The following is a 17,759-nucleotide window of genomic DNA, read 5'->3' on the forward strand; positions in this document are numbered from 1 at the left end:
TTGCTGTTGTTTTTTATGGAATCCAAAGACGGTCAACTACAAATCTCAATCTGGTTTAGGTAGGCATTATTTGAACACGCCTCAAATGGAAGCTCTTATCAGAGACCAAATCTGTCGTTTCCATCCCACATACCTGGACCCTGGAGTGTAGAGGGCTACGTACACTTCCTGCAGCTGGCAATGCATCAGTGGAGGCTGTTGACGGGAGGACGGCTCATAATAATGGCTGGAACGGAGCGAATGGAATGGCATTAAACCATGTGTTTGATGTATTTGATACCATTCCACTAATCCCGCTCCAGCCATTACCACGAACACATCCTCCCCAATTAAGGTGCCACCAACCTCCTGTGGAATGCATGCATACGGTATGTAGGAAGACAATGTGCTGCGCTAGATTTATTTGGGATGTTACCAATAGGAACTTTTACTATAATGTTGAGGTTGTTTACAAGAACATCTTAGCTACCCTCTTGACAAGAGCATCAAGTAACATCACTAATGCTGTCATCCAGAAATGTGTAGAGTAGTCTTTATTATCTCCCGGGGGCAATTCATTTCTTCATTGTGTAGTTTAAGAGAGAGAAAGTGGGAGGGAGGGAGAGAGTGAGAGGATGTTTCAATCCATTTGTTTTAGTATCTTACCACAGAATGCTGTTGTGGCCAGTCGACTTCTCTCTAGAGGCGGGGCCCATTTGGCCCAGATCCCATGGCATGCTGGGTAAGATACGCCCTATAGGGAAGTAATGAAGTGATACACACAGTAAATATCCAAACATAATATCCAACATACACAGAGACAGACAGGCACACACATACACACCCACACCCACACACGCACACCCACACCCACCCACCCACCCACACACACCCACACACACCCACACCCATACCCACACACACACACCCACACACACACACACCCGTGCACACGCGAACGCACACACACACACACACACCGACAGACAGACAGATGCACACTAACTACCTCGACGAGGCCTTGGCATATCCTGACTAGTATGACACAGCTGTAGTGTGTGCGGGCAGCAGATGGAATCAGCATATTCAGAGTGGATGTGGCCACTATGGCAAAGCCAAACACTCTGAAACACATCAAGACAGAAACAGTCAGAGACAAACACACAATCAGCCTTCATTTCAACCACTGAGAGCTATAGAGACCAGAGTTTGTTAGGGGTCAGTTTCATTTTCAATTTAGTTAATTTAGGAAGTGATTATTGGCAAATATGTTCTATAAATAAAGTATAAAGATTTAAATTCTATAAAGATTTCAATTCATGAGTGGGTTTTTATTTCACTTCCTGAATTGACTGATATAAAAATAGAATTGACCCCAATCCTGAGAGAAATGTATTTGGGAATAACCACAATCCACATGGTTCCCTGTGATGTTATTGATTAGATTGTCCCAAGCTTTGTAGCAGTTAAAAATGTCTGACAATAATCCTTGAATACAAGGGCTCGGTCTATACTTCATAAGTCAAAATGAATACATAACTGACATACAATAAGGAAATCATTTAATCAATACAGGAATGATAATCCCAAAGCATGCTAAAACGTACATACTTGTTAGCTTTATATTTTTGACATATAAAACCTCCGGGAATCTGTGTGACAATGTATCCTAAAACGTACTTACTTGTTAGCTTTATATTTTTGACATATGAAACCTCCAGGAATCTGTGTGACGATGTATCCCCAGAAGAAGGACCCGTGGATCATCCCCACGGTCTCTGGATCCCAGCTGAACTGTGCTGCCTGGGGGGAGAGAAAGAGGAGGAGAGACCATGGTTGTGTTCATTAGGCACCAAACGGAAGGAAACCATCTGGGAACCAAGGGACCACCTGGATTTGTACAATAAGAAAACGCTTGTTTTGATTTTCAGTTGAATAACATTTTGAAGCGTTTTCCGTTGCTTGCCCTGATGAACACAACCCATGACTATGGATGAGTAGCGGAGTGGGTTTGTTAAATAATGCTTCAGTGATGAGAAACCTTGCCTGAGACCTGAAGACTTGTGTTAGCTTCCCAAGCACCCTGATAAAAGCTACACTTCAAAAGGTGCTGGTTGTGATTATAAATAAGAATTTTAAAGTCAACGTCCATTGTCCAACGGCAGTAATCTTCTTCCTCTGCACAAAAATAAAGGTTGCACACACTCCAACTTCAGCGAGGTCGGAAACAACCGGATGCATCTAGTTTTCATTGATACAGTATCTTCAACCTAGCTTGCTTTTCCCCTGAAAAATGGATGTGGGGACTCCGCTCAGGCATTTCTTTTACCCCTGCTACGTTAGGTTACACACACTGTGAGCCTCCAAGCCCAAAGTTGCAACCTTGGTTGTGGTCTGTAGCCAGCCCTCCCACTAACCTGACCTGACCCCAACCCTCCTCTTCCCACAACACTAGCTAGCAAGGTTATTTGCTACCATTCAGACAGCGAAGAACGTAGGGAAGAACCCTCTTCAAGAAAATGGTTCTTTGAGTAGAAATAGTGCCACATAGAACCATCGGTCACTTCAAAGAGCCTCCCTTTTTCAGACATTTACATTTGAGTCGTTAGCGCAGACAGTCATAGTAAGTACATGTTTTCCTCAATAAAGCAGACAGTCATAGTATGTACATGTTTTCCTCAATAAAGCAGACAGTCATAGTAAGTACATGTTTTCCTCAATAAAGCAGACAGTCATAGTATGTAAATGTTTTCCTCAATAAAGCAGACAGTCATAGTAAGTACATGTTTTCCTCAATAAAGCAGACAGTCATAGTATGTAAATGTTTTCCTCAATAAAGCAGACAGTCATAGTATGTAAATGTTTCCTCAATAAAGCAGACAGTCATAGTATGTAAATGTTTTCCTCAATAAAGCAGACAGTCATAGTATGTAAATGTTTTTCTCAATAAAGCAGACAGTCATAGTATGTAAATGTTTTCCTCAATAAAGCAGACAGTCATAGTGTGTAAATGTTTTCCTCAATAAAGCAGACAGTCATAGTATGTAAATGTTTTTCTCAATAAAGCAGACAGTCATAGTATGTAAATGTTTTTCTCAATAAAGCAGACAGTCATAGTATGTAAATGTTTTTCTCAATAAAGCAGACAGTCATAGTATGTAAATGTTTTTCTCAATAAAGCAGACAGTCATAGTATGTAAATGTTTTTCTCAATAAAGCAGACAGTCATAGTATGTAAATGTTTTTCTCAATAAAGCAGACAGTCATAGTATGTAAATGTTTTCCTCAATAAAGCAGACAGTCATAGTATGTAAATGTTTTCCTCAATAAAGCAGACAGTCATAGTATGTACATGTTTTCCTCAATAAAGCAGCCATCAGCAAAGTCAGAGCCACACTCTTCTTCGGTTGTCCCTATAGGAGAACCCTTTTTGGTTCCATTTAGGACCCTTTTTGTTTCCAGGTAGAACCCTTTTACAAAAGGGTTCTATCTGGAACCAAAAATAACCCTTTTCCAAGAAGTGCGAGTGTAAGTGCAAGATCAGTGTGACTCACCACCAGGACCTCCTTGTTGCCTTTCCAGACGGTGTGGTCGTTGACCATGCTGACGATGGCCACGCCCAGGTTGCAGCGGATGCCGAAGGAGATGCAGAAGCCCAGGCCTGAGAGGATGGCGATGATGTAGCGACGGGGAAGGCCGAAGCAGGTGCAGTCCACCACGGGCATCTCCTTCTCCTCCACAAGCTCTGGGCGGCCCTCATCCGACAGCTCGATGGTCTCGCCATTGGGCTGACGCTTTTCTAGGATTCTGGTGAAGAGCAGAGAGAGAGAGAGAGAGACACAATTAATAATCATCATAATTGCACATGGTATTTATATAGCGCTTTTCAAGGACCCAAAGTCGCTTTAAAATTGTATAAAAGAAAAACAAGAAACTGAAATCTAATGAGAATTTAATAGGGTTAGAATTTAACCCTGTGGTGCTCCTGTGTGGCTCAGTTGGGAGCTTGGAAGAAGGAGCATTATGCTAACAACGGCAAGGTCGTGGGTTCAATTCCCATAGGAATCACATACTATACTTAAACTATTACTAGCTGTTTGGGGTTTTAGGCTGGGTTTCTGTACAGCACTTCGAGATATTAGCTGATGTAAGAAGGGCTATATAAAATAAAATTGATTGATTGATTGATATGCTGTACTGTGAGTCTCTATGGATAAAGGCATCTGTTAGTGTAGTATTAATAAGCAGGGAGAATGCGGACCTAACCAATGCAACAGCCAAGTCAAATTTCCATTTATGTGGTGGAAGGACACCTTTTTGAAAACCAACGTGTTTGTTGTAATGTAGACATTACAAGGTCAGCTACATGTTTACCAGGGTTGGGCTCAATTCCGTTTTCAATTCAGTCATTTCATGAACGTCAGCTTGAAGCTAGAGATGACTACATTACCATTTTCTGAAGGGCCTGGGAGGTTGTAAGCCCGGCCCGGCCCCGCCCGCACAAAAGTATTTCTTGTATCAACCCCAGCCTTGGTAAAAAATGACCATTATTGATACTGTGGATAGCATGACTGCCTCACAACCAGAAGGTTGCAGGTCCGTTCCCGGTTGGGCTACCCCCCCCGAATCCAGTACTGTGAATTGGCAGTCCATACAGACTGCATCAATATGACCCTAGCTATGTGTACATATGGTTTAGAGATCAAGCAAACATTTCACATAGATTCTCTTTCCACATTTTTAGAGTTATAGCGGTTTAGCGATCATAAAGCTTGACGCGCTGTCTCTCCCAAGCGTACACACACACACGCACGCACGCACGCACGCACGCACGCACACACACACACACACACACACACACACACACACACACACACACACACACACACACACACACACACACACACACACACACACACACACACACACACACACACATATGTTCATATCATCTCTGAATCAGCAACTCCCCCTGTGTGGGAGCAGCTGTTGTTTGCCTGGTCCCTAGGTGGGTGGGTACCAGCTATAGCACATTCCCCCAGTGCCCAGTCCTTCACAGTACCCTATACCTGCTGCTGCCCTACCACTGACCACTCTGTCACACACAAACACTTTGGACACGAAAGCGCAGTTCAGAGTCCAAAGTGGCTGAGTCGTGATAGTCTGGCGTCCCATTGTGACATCAAATCAAATTGTATTTGTAACATGCGTCTAATACAACAGGTGTAGACTTTACAGTGAAATGCTTACATACAAGCCCTTAACCAACAATGCAGAATTTTCTATCCGGCTCTGCGACCACCATCTGCGGGGAACGCACAGCCCAACCATGCACCCAAATTCCCAACCACACACACATACACACAAACACAGTATATCTGCAATGGCTAATTTCAACACCTATAGCTAGTATGGCAAAGAAAGAGAGAGTGAGAGAGGGACAGAGACAGAATTAGAGATGGTTTGTGTGTGCGTGTGTGTGTTTGTGTATTTAGATGTGTGTGTATAGGTGTGTGTATCGGTGTGTGTGTGTTTTTTAGTGTGTGCCTGCATGTGCATGTGTGTGTGTGTGTATGTGTGTACAGGGTCACACAGGAGCTCACAGGTTGTCTAGTTTCCATGGGGGGTCCAGTTACTCAGTGAGGTGGAGAATTGCGTCGAAAGAAGCAGCCGGAATCACTGCTAGGAGTCATTGGGTTCCAAAGAGGTGACTCATTGTGAATCAGTCTGGTCTAAATCAAATAGAATGTCTAAATAGAAAGACTCATCCTTTATTCAAATCAAGTGATTCAGAGATTCCTGGAGATGATTCTTGCCTCACTCTATTCTCCTCTTCCATTATTTTTCTCCCACAAGTATGAACACACACACACACTGAACACACACACGAACACACTCTGAACACACACACAGACACACAATGAACACAAATACACACCACACACATGCAAGTCCAACTCTTAGATTGATTAAATATTAATATACTTTTTGGGGAGATGAATTATTGAGTTATCCCCACTCTAATATTCTCTGTCTTTCTCTCCTTCTCTCTCTCTCTCTCTCTCTCTCTCTCTCTCTCTCTCTCTCTCTCTCTCTCTCTCTCTCTCTCTCTCTCTCTTTCTCTGTCTATCTACACTGAACAAAAATATAAAGCTGAAATAAAAGATCCCAGAAATAATTTCCATATGCAAAAACAGCTTATTTCTCGCAAATGTTGTGCACAAATTTGTTTACGTCCCTGTTAGTGAGCATTTGTCCTTTGCCAAGATAATCCATCCAACTGACAGGTGTGGCATATCAAGAAGCTGATTAAACTGCATGATCATTACACAGGTGCTCCTTGTGCTGGGGACAATAAAAGGCCACTCTAAAATGTGCAGTTTTGTCACACAACACAATGCCACAGATGTCTCAAGTTTTGAGGGAGTGTGCAATTGGCATGCTGACTGCAGGAATGTCCACCAGAGCTGTTTCCAGAGAATTGAATGTTCATTTCTCTACCATAAGCCACCTCCAACTTCATTTTAGAAAATGTGGCAGTACGTCCAACCGGCCTCACAACCGCAGACCACATGTAACCACACCAGCCCAGGACCTCCACATCTGGCTTCACCTTTGGGATCATCTGAGACCAGCCACCCAGACAGCTGATGAAACTGAGGGGTATTTCTGTCTGTAATAAAGCCCTTTTGTGGGGAAAAACTGATTCTGATTGGCTGGGCCTGGCTCCCCAATGGGTGGGCCTATCCCCTCCCAGGCCCAACCATGGCTGTGCCCCTGCCCAGTCATGTGAAATCCATAGATTAGGGCCTAATTCATTTATTTCAATTGACTGATTTCCTTATATGAACTGTAACTCAGTAACATCGTTGAAATTGATGCATGTTGCATTTATATTTTTGTTCAGTATATCTCTCTATCTGTATGTCGCTCTTATGCCGTGCTTGTGCTTCAGCTTGTACCTCCCCCTTTCAACAAAGCAGATTGTTGTAATCCCTTCAAACGCTGAAAACACGCAATCAGTCAGACACAAGCCAAGAACAGACTAGCAAAGGAGATAGAGAGAAAACTTGGGTCTACATTGTAATGTACATAATATTTATTTAGTAGTAGTATAACTGTGGGTACATTCAGTATATTACCATATTGACTGATACAATGTATAGATGGAGGGATAAAAAACGGTATGTTTGGATGTAAAAGGGATTAAAGGTTATGTCCTCCCTTCCTCCATCCCTCCTATCTCTCTCTCTCTACCTTTCTCTCTCTCGCTCTATCCTATCCCCTGCTATCGTACCTCTTCCGGTGTATTCCCCCTCCCTCCTCACTCGCTCTCTCCCTTTTTCCATCTCTCATGCACTGTTCGAGTGATCCCAATCTCTCCTCCCACTCCCTCTTAATCTGTCACAACATTCAGATTAGGATTAGCCAAAAATGTTTACTTCCGGAAATGAATATGGAGGGATAAACGATGGCATCAACCGCACCACGTACTACCGTTCCCCGCTACGCTAGTGGTTCATCCTCTCATCTTTATTCTACCACTCCCATCCTCTCATCTTTCCTTTTCTCTGAGAAGGCTGTCTTTATTCTATAGTGGGACACCCACTCTCTCTCTCTCTCTCTCTCTCTCTCTCTCTCTCTCTCTCTCTCTCTCTCTCTCTAACACTATCTCACTCTAACCTCTCTCTCTCTCTCTCTCTCTCTCTCTCTCTCTCACTCGCTCTCTTGCTCTCTCTCTAACTCTCTCTCACTCTCTTTCTCTCTCTCTAACTCTCTCTCCCTCTCTCTAACTCTCCCTCTCTCTCTCTCCCTGTCTCTCCTTCTAACTCTAACACACTCAACCCATCTGCTCCAACATCTCTTTCCCTAACTCCAGCCTTTCTTTTATGTCTTTCTTGTTTTTACCATCCATACACTATTCTTTTCTAACCATCTCAGTTTTAGCAAAAAGTCACAGTTGGGGAATTCCACTGATTATTCAATTCAGTTAATGAGAAGAATAACTGGTACACTAAGCACTGTTGTATGCTAGGATTGTTTAGCATACTTACTTACTTATGTTCAATATACAGTATTTCAAATATCAAAATAGGATAAACTAGTCAGACTTCTTTCCTTCAATATGCAGATTTGATTGAGATGATACAGTTTCTTTGTCAAAAATAAGCAATTTGGATATGGTGGCTGGCCCACCACAACAATAATATATTTGATAATATATTGTTTATTTATAATATTACTTTTCCCTTAGCGCATTTGGGATTTTAGCACCTCTGATAATCTGCTGAATAATGGTATCCATGGTATCCATCCACCCAATACAAATGGAGGAGATTAAATGGTGACTAAACACCTGAGTGTTACCAGCTCCATCACAGCTAAGCTGAGTGGTGGGGATGTTGCAGGAGGGCCCTCATTAACCTTCAGCCTTTGTATTGAGATGCAACGAGACAGATTGCAGCCTGGCACCGGCACATATGTTACCTGCTAATGAGACTAGCCATCGGCGCTAATTAACATTAATTACACTTCTATTCACTCAAAGGGCTGCTCTTTCCCCCACGGTGTGTGGTCTCTGGTCCAGGGCTTCCACAGTACTCTAGTGGGACGTCCACTACACTACTGCTTACAAAGCTGTGTATCTCTTTAACCCAAGAGCACTATCAGGGGGGCCAAATTCACTGGAAATGTTAATTTAATCAATTCTGAAAATTTACTTTTCAATGTATTGAATTCAAAATGTAATTAAATAAGTATATGAACACATATTCAATTAATGGATAGAATTTCCACCATCATCACCACCATCATCATCACCATCATCTTTCTGTGTCCTCGTGTGACGCTCAACCACTTCATTTCCCGGTCAGCTGATACAGTTCATATTTCGTTAGGATAGTGAGTTCTGATTGGTCTCAGCTGGCAGCAGTTAAGAGGTAGGAAACACACACACACATAATTAAGAGGTAGGAAACGAGACGTAAGGCATGAGTCACATGACCCTAGGCACTGTATTAATGATGGCAGGAAGAAGGAATCCTGTGCAGTCATGAGGATGTGTGAAATCCACTCCTCAGCCTGAAGTGTCCCCACTTGCGCTACCGAATAGCTGGGTAAGACTCTTCAGGAGGCGGTCTTGTGTGTTTGCACTTTTGGAACAATTCCATTGGTTTCATCGTGCCTGATAGGAACCCCTTTTTCTTTGTTTTTCCTGTCCGTTATTTTAACGGTAGCCTTTAAAAAAAAATATATACAACACGTTGGCAGTCGAGGAATACGATCATCATTAAATTGAGGGACAACAGATAATTCAGGTCCTCTTTTCATTGCTGCTCCAGTCAAATGTCAAATAGCAACCTTGGTTTATTCAACTGGTACCTTTCAGCCTTGACTGTGTGTGTGGCGTGAAGCACTGCACTACCCATCATGCAATGTGAACATAGCATGGTCATTTGATTCACATTTATCAGCAGAAGGCTTAAGTGAATCAGACGTGGCCTTAAGCTGACAGTATATGCTATTGACTTGCAGATAAGATAACACATGCATACACATATCTACATGTACAGCTAGTCCCAGCTAGTCCCTCTGGTGGCACTGTGGAATCCATATCTACATGTACAGCTAGTCCCATCTAGTCCCTCTGGTGGCTCTATGGAATCCATATCTACATGTATAGCTAGTCCCAGCTAGTCCCTCTGGTGGCACTGTGGAATCCATATCTACATGTACAGCTAGTCCCATCTAGTCCCTCTGGAGGCTCTATGGAATCCATATCTACATGTACAGCTAGTCCCAGCTAGTCCCTCTGGTGGCTCTATGGAATCCATATCTACATGTACAGCTAGTCCCAGCTAGTCCCTCTGGTGGCTCTATGGAATCCATATCTACATGTACAGCTAGTCCCAGCTAGTCCCTCTGGTGGCTCTATGGAATCCATATCTACATGTACAGCTGGTCCCAGCTAGTCCCTCTGGTGGCTCTATGGAATCCATATCTACATGTACAGCTGGTCCCAGCTAATACCTCTGGTGGCTCTATGGAATCCATATCTACATGTACAGCTAGTCCCAGCTAGTCCCTCTGGTGGCTCTATGGAATCCATATCTACATGTACAGCTAGTCCCAGCTAGTCCCTCTGGTGGCTCTATGGAATCCATATCTACATGTACAGCTAGTCCCAGCTGGTCCCAGCTAGTCCCTCTGGGGGCACTATGGAATCCATATCTACATTTACAGCTAGTCCCAGCTAGTCCCTCTGGTGGCTCTATGGAATCCATATCTACATGTACAGCTAGTCCCAGCTAGTCCCTCTGGTGGCACTATGGAATCCATATCTACATGTACAGCTAGTCCCAGCTAGTCCCTCTGGGGGCACTATGGAATCCATATCTACATGTACAGCTAGTCCCAGCTAGTCCCTCTGGTGGCACTATGGAATCCATTGCAGTCTGTTAAAAATGTTAGTAATAATAAGACGGAGAAGAAGAAGAAGAAGATGATAGCATCTTTCATAACATATACAGCATTCCATACTGAGAGGAACATCTAAAAGGTCTAATGACTGGATGTAGACTCTGTGACATGCAGTGAAGTACTGTAACAGAGGACTGTTCTACAGTTAGAAACAGTAGGCTACTGTTCGTTATTGGCCATGTCCTAAATCTGCCTTGTCTTCTACTTACTAAAACGACATACAGTGCCTTATAAAAGTATTCATCCCACTTGGCGTTTTTCCTATTTTGTTGCATTACAACCTGTAATTTAAATTTATTTTTATTTGGATTTCATGTAATGGACATACACAAAATAGTCCAAATTGGTGAAGTGAAATGAAAAAATTAACTTGTTTCAAAAATTCTAAAAAAATAAATAATGGAAAAGTGGTGTGTGCATATGTATTCACCCCCTTTGCTATGAAGCCCCTAAATAAGATCTGGTGCAACCAATTACATTCAGACATTTAGAACGAACGACTGGTTTGCGTCTGTAGTTAAATAAAGTCCACCTATGTGCAATCTAAGTGTCACATGATCTCAGTATATATACACCTGTTCTGAAAGAGTCTGCAACACCACTAAGCAAGGGGCACCACCAAGCAAGCGGCACCATGAAGACCAAGGAGCTCTCCAAACAGGTCAGGGACAAAGTTGTGGAGAAGTACAGATCAGGGTTGGGTTATAAAGAAATATCAGAAACGTTGAACATCCCACGGAGCACCATTAAATCCATTATAAAGAAATTGAAAGAATATGGCACCACAACAAACCTGCCAAGAGAGGGCCGCCCACCAAAACTCACGGACCAGGCAAGGAGGGCATTAATCAGAGAGGGAACAAAGAGACCAAAGATAACCCTGAGGGAGCTGCAAAGCTCCACAGCGGAGATGGGAGTATCTGTCCATAGGACCACTTTAAGCCGTACACTCCACAGAGCTGGGCTTTACAGAAGAGTGTCCAGAAAAAAGCCATTGCTTAAAGAAAAAAATAAGCAAACACGTTTGGTGTTCGCCAAAAGGCATGTGGGAGGCTCCCCAAACATATGGAAGAAGGTACTCTGGTCAGATGAGACTAAAATTGAGCTTTTTGGCCATCAAGGAAAATGCTATGTCTGGCGCAAACCCAACACCTCTCATCACCCCGAGAACACCATCCCCACAGTGAAGCATGGTGGTGGCAGCATCATGCCTTGGGGATGTTTTTCATCGGCAGGGACTGGGAAACTGGTCAGAATTGAGGGAATGATGGATGGCGCTAAATACAGGGAAATTCTTGAGGGAAACCTGTTTCAGTCTTCCAGAGTTTTGAGACTGGGACGGAGGTTCACCTTCCAGCAGGACAATGACCCTGAGCATACTGCTAAAGCAACACTAGAGTGGTTTAAGGGGAAACATTTAAATGTCTTGGAATGGCCTAGTCAAAGCCCAGACCTCAATCAATCAAGCTTAAAGAGACATACTCCAAGAGACTTGCAGCTGTAATTGCTGCAAAAGGTGGCTCTACAAAGTATTGACTTTGGGGGGTGAATAGTTATGCATGCTCAAGTGTTCTGTTTTTTTGTCATATTTCTTGTTTGTTTCACAATAAAAAATATTTTGCATCTTCAAAGTGGTAGGCATGTTGTGTAAATCAAATGATACAAATACCACAAAATTCAATTTTAATTCCAGGTTGTAACGCAACTAAATAGGAAAAATACCTTCGCAAGCCACTGTACTGTGTACTAATCGTACTACATACTATTTAGAATGTACTGTTTAGTAACAATGTATGCAGTAAGCAACAAATGTCAACATGCTAGGCTTACCCATACTGAGAATGCGTCATGTAATTGGCAATTGCGTTGTTTCTTGCCGGTCGTTCATTTTGATCTAGCCCGTCTTCTTATCTGATTATCAACTGTTGTCAAACACACCTGGGTCTGAAAAGACGATTCTCTCCCACAATAGCATGCATCGAATTCATACTAGATGGAAAGCCAAAAAGGACATCCTGGCATTTAAAGCATACTCAATTCTTACATTTTCACACAGAACTATATATTTTCGCGTATCCAATCAGCCTATTATTTAGAACGCAAGTATGGGTATTGGGACACGGCCAGTGTCAGTGATGCTCTGTGTAGAGCTGTGGATATGGACTGGATGTTCATCTAAAATAATGTAGTATCTATCTGTTCGTCCGTCCATCCATCCATCCATCCATCCATCCATCCATCCATCCATCCATCCATCCATCCATCCATCCATTCTCATCTACAACATTGACCTAGGAGTTGCTGTAGCAGTTCTGCAGACTATAACAGGTCATAAGGTAGGTAATAACATACACACTACATCACTGCCAGATAGAACAGACTGGCTGGGCCTCCATGAGTGTTGTAACATATAGACTGGCTGGGCCTCCATGTGTGTTATAACAGATATAACAGACTGGCTGGGCCTCCATGTGTGTTATAACACATAGAACAGACTGGCTGGGCCTCCATGTGTGTTATAACAGATAGGACAGACTGGCTGGGACTCCATGTGTGTTGTAATGGATAGAACAGACTGGCTGGGCCTCCACGTGTTGTAACAGATAGAACAGACTGTCTGGGCCTCCATGTGTGTTATAACAGATAGAACAGCCTGGCTGGGCCTCCATGTGTTGTAACATATAGAACAGACTGGCTGGGCCTCCATGTGTTATAACAAATAGGACAGACTGGCTGGGCCTCCATGTGTTGTAACAGATAGAACAGACTGGATGGGCCTCCATGTGTGTTGTAACAGATAGGACAGACTGGCTGGGTCTCCATGTGTGTTATAACAGATAGGACAGACTGGCTGGGCCTCCATGTGTTGTAACAGATAGAACAGACTGGATGGGCCTCCATGTGTGTTATAACAGATAGGACAGACTGGCTGGGCCTCCATGTGTGTTATAACAGATAGGACAGACTGGCTGGGTCTCCATGTGTGTTATAACAGATAGGACAGACTGGCTGGGCCTCCATGTGTGTTATAACAGATAGGACAGACTGGCTGGGTCTCCACGTGTTGTAACAGATAGAACAGACTGGCTGGGCCTCCATGTGTTGTAACAGATAGAACAGACTGGATGGGTCTCCATGTGTGTTATAACAGATAGGACAGACTGGCTGGGCCTCCATGTGTGGTATAACAGATAGGACAGACTGGCTGGCTGGGCCTCCATGTGTGTAATAACAGATATAACAGACTGGCTGGGCCTCCACGTGTTGTAACAGATAGAACAGACTGGCTGGGCCTCCACGTGTTGTAACATATAGAACAGACTGGCTGGGCCTCCATGTGTTATAACAGATAGGACAGACTGGCTGGGCCTCCACGTGTTGTAACAGATAGAACAGACTGGCTGGGCCTCCATATGTTGTAACAGATATATCAGACTGGATGGGTCTCCATGTGTGTTATAACAGATAGGACAGACTGGCTGGGCCTCCATGTGTGTTATAACAGATAGGACAGACTGGCTGGGCCTCCACGTGTTGTAACAGATAGAACAGACTGGCTGGGCCTCCATGTGTTGTAACAGATAGAACAGACTGGATGGGCCTCCATGTGTGTTATAACAGATAGGACAGACTGGCTGGGCCTCCATGTGTGTTATAACAGATAGGACAGACTGGCTGGGCCTCCATGTGTGTTATAACATATAGAACAGACTGGCTGGGCCTCCATGTGTGTTATAACAGATCGAACAGACTGGCTGGGCCTCCACGTGTTGTAACAGATAGAACAGACTGGCTGGGCCTCCATGTGTGTTATAACATATAGGACAGACTGGCTGGGCAAATGAGCCGACGACATAAGAGTATTTTGTTACCTTTTATATTAAATTCACCAATTCACAGAGCGTTCCTGATAATCCCCTCATAAGAGGATGAGAGACAGAGAGAAATAGAGGGAGAGAGAGAGAGAGAGAGAGAGAGAGAGAGAGAGAGAGAGAGAGAGAGAGAGAGAGAGAGAGAGGAGAGAGAGTAAAATGTTAGGTAATCCCAGACTCCCTAGTCATCACTTGTCCACATATAATTGCTGTCCTCTTGCTGTCCTCATACTGTCCCTCCCACTCATACTGTCCCTCCCTCCTCTTGCTGTCCCGCCCTCCTCTTGCTGTCCCTCCCTCCTCTTGCTGTCCCTCCCTCCTCTTGCTGTCCCTCCCTCCTCTTGCTGTCCCTCCCTCCTCTTGCTGTCCTCTCATCTTGTCTGTCTACAGTCTGTTGTCATAGTGTCTGCTGTACAGTCTGTTGTCATAGTGTCTGCTGTGCAGTCTGTTGTCTTAGTGTCTGCTGTACAGTCTGTTGTCATAGTGTCTGCTGTACAGTCTGTTGTCATAGTGTCTGCTGTACAGTCTGTTGTCATAGTGTCTGCTGTGCAGTCTGTTGTCTTAGTGTCTGCTGTACAGTCTGTTGTCATAGTGTCTGCTGTACAGTCTGTTGTCATAGTGTCTGCTGTACAGTCTGTTGTTATAGTGTCTGCTGTGCAGTCTGTTGTCATAGTGTCTGCTGTACAGTCTGTTGTCATAGTGTCTGCTGTACAGTCTGTTGTCATAGTGTCTGCTGTGCAGTCTGTTGTCATAGTGTCTGCTGTACAGTCTGTTGTCATAGTGGGATGGGCCTGGAGAAATGTACCCACTATAAAATTCAAAGCAAGAGCTATGTACAGTAAATGCAAGGACTAACCATCCATGATATCAAAAGTATAGTTTGAACCATGTTTTGAGGCTATACAGTGTTTGTTTACATTTACTTTGTTTACAAACATTGGAGTAAAACAAGCTTATATTTGGGGTTCCTGATGGGGTACTACAGTTGAACTAAGCTCATGAGGCATTTACAGTGAGGGAAAAAGGTATTTGATCCCCTGCTGATTTTGTACGTTTGCCCACTGACAAAGAAATTATCAGTCCATAATTTTAATGGTAGGTTTATTTGAACAGTGAGAGACAGAATAACAACAAAAAAATCCAGAAAAACGCATGTCAAAAATGTTATAAGTTGATTTGCATTTTAATGAGGGAAATAAGTATTTGACCACCTCTCAATCAGAAAGATTTCTGGCTCCCAGGTGTCTTTTATACAGGTAACGAGCTGAGATTAGGAGCACACTCTTAAAGGGAGTGCTCCTAATCTCAGTTTGTTAGCTGTATAAAAGACACCTGTCCACAGAAGCAATCAATCAATCAGATTCCAAACTCTCCACCATGGCCAAGACCAAAGAGCTCTCCAAGGATGTCAGGGACAAGATTGTAGACCTACACAAGGCTGGAATGGGCTACAAGACCATCGCCAAGCAGCTTGGTGAGAAGGTGACAACAGTTGGTGCAATTATTCGCTAATGGAAGAAACACAAAAGAACTGTCAATCTCCCTCGGCCTGGGGCTCCATGCAAGATCTCACCTCGTGGAGTTGCAATGATCATGAGAACGGTGAGGCATCAGTCAGAACTACACGGGAGGATCTTGTCAATGATCTCAAGGCAGCTGGGACCATAGTCACCAAGACAACAATTGGTAACACACTACGCCGTGAAGGACTGAAATCCTGCAGCGCCTGCAAGGTCCCCCTGCTCAAGAAAGCACATATACAGGCCCGTCTGAAGTTTGCCAATGAACATCTGAATGATTCAGAGGAGAACTGGGTGAAAGTGTTGTGGTCAGATGAGACCAAAATCGAGCTCTTTGGCATCAACTCAACTCGCCGTGTTTGGAGGAGGAGGAATGCTGCCTATGACCCCAAGAACACCATCCCCACCGTCAAACATGGAGGTGGAAACATTATGCTTTGGGGGTGTTTTTCTGCTAATAATAATAATATAATAATATGCCATTTAGCAGACGCTTTTATCCAAAGCGACTTACAGTCATGCGTGCATACATTTTTGTGTATGGGTGGTCCCCGGGGATCGAACCCACTACCTTGGCGTTACAAGCGCCGTGCTCTACCAGCTGAGCTACAGTGCATTAAGTGCTAAGGGGACAGGACAACTTCACCGCATCAAAGGGACGATTGACGGGGCCATGTACCGTCAAATCTTGGGTGAGAACCTCCTTCCCTCAGCTAGGGCATTGAAAATGGGTCGTGGATGGGGATTCCAGCATGACAATGACCCAAAACACACGGCCAAGGCAACAAAGGAGTGGCTCAAGAAGAAGCACATTAAGGTCCTGGAGTGGCCTAGCCAGTCTCCAGACCTTAATCCCATAGAAAATCTGTGGAGGGAGCTGAAGGTTCGAGTTGCCAAACGTCAGGCTCGAAACCTTAATGACTTGGAGAAGATCTGAAAAGAGGAGTGGGACAAAATCCCTCCTGAGATGTGTGCAAACCTGGTGGCCAACTACAAGAAACGTCTGACCTCTGTGATTGCCAACAAGGGTTTTGCCACCAAGTACTAAGTCATGTTTTGCAGAGGGGTCAAATACTTATTTCCCTCATTAAAATGCAAATCAATTTCTAACATTTTTGACATGCGTTTTTCTTGATTTTTTTGTTGTTATTCTGTCTCTCACTGTTCAAATAAACCTACCATTAAAATTATAGACTGATCATGTCTTTGTCAGTGGGCAAGCGTACAAAATCAGCAGGGGATCAAATACTTTTTCCCCTCACTGTATATGTTATATTCTTCAAGAATCAATGCGTAAAAATAATTAATTAATACGCCCAAAAATGGATGTAGCAACTAAGGATTCAAGCTTTAAAGTTCTATGAAATTAATAAACTGTTTGAATGGAAGAGATTACTTGTTGGATGTAGTTGTAGTTGGTGAAGTGTCGGTTGGGTGCTTCAGAACAATGCCCCTTGTCTACTATCCATACGTCCCAAATGGCACACTACCCCCTACATAGTGAGCTACTTCTGACCAGAGTCCTATAGGGAGTAGGGTGCCATTTGGGATGCTGACAGAGCATTTTCAGGTCAGTGGGTAGAAACCTTCTCTTGGTTAAGTCGAGTGGTTTATTTGAAACCCCTCAGAGCTTCCCTAGTGAAAGTTGAAGGTGGACATATTGAACATTGGGCGCTGTCTGATGAGATTGATTAAAATCCTCTTCAAATCCCCCTCTTGACGCTCTAAATGATTGCTGCTATTGCCGTATGATTTAAGATAACAGTGATGGCTTCCCTTATCCCTCCTCCCTCTCTCTCTCTCTCTCTCTCTCTCTCTCTCTCTCTCTCTCTCTCTCTCTCTCTCTTTCTCTCGCTCACACCCTCCCCTCCTCTCTAGTGAACAGATTGGGTCTCTATGGGACTATGTT

General features: G+C 43.7%; 1 protein-coding gene across 1 annotated transcript in view; it reads right to left on the bottom strand.

Moving 5' to 3' along the window:
• The window catches only part of LOC123482635 (vesicular glutamate transporter 1-like), a 40,615-nt gene that overhangs the window by 10,447 nt on the left and 12,409 nt on the right, over window positions 1–17,759 (bottom strand). The window contains exons 2-5 of the mRNA XM_045211026.1: window positions 3,534–3,786; window positions 1,664–1,782; window positions 989–1,103; window positions 646–733 (exon numbers count right to left, since the gene is read on the bottom strand). Of these exons, the coding sequence (XP_045066961.1) occupies window positions 646–733; window positions 989–1,103; window positions 1,664–1,782; window positions 3,534–3,786 (575 nt within the window). The remainder of the gene's footprint in view (window positions 1–645; window positions 734–988; window positions 1,104–1,663; window positions 1,783–3,533; window positions 3,787–17,759) is intronic.

The sequence above is a fragment of the Coregonus clupeaformis genome, chromosome 35, assembly GCF_020615455.1.
Source record: "Coregonus clupeaformis isolate EN_2021a chromosome 35, ASM2061545v1, whole genome shotgun sequence".
Classification (NCBI taxonomy): Eukaryota; Metazoa; Chordata; class Actinopteri; order Salmoniformes; family Salmonidae; genus Coregonus; species Coregonus clupeaformis.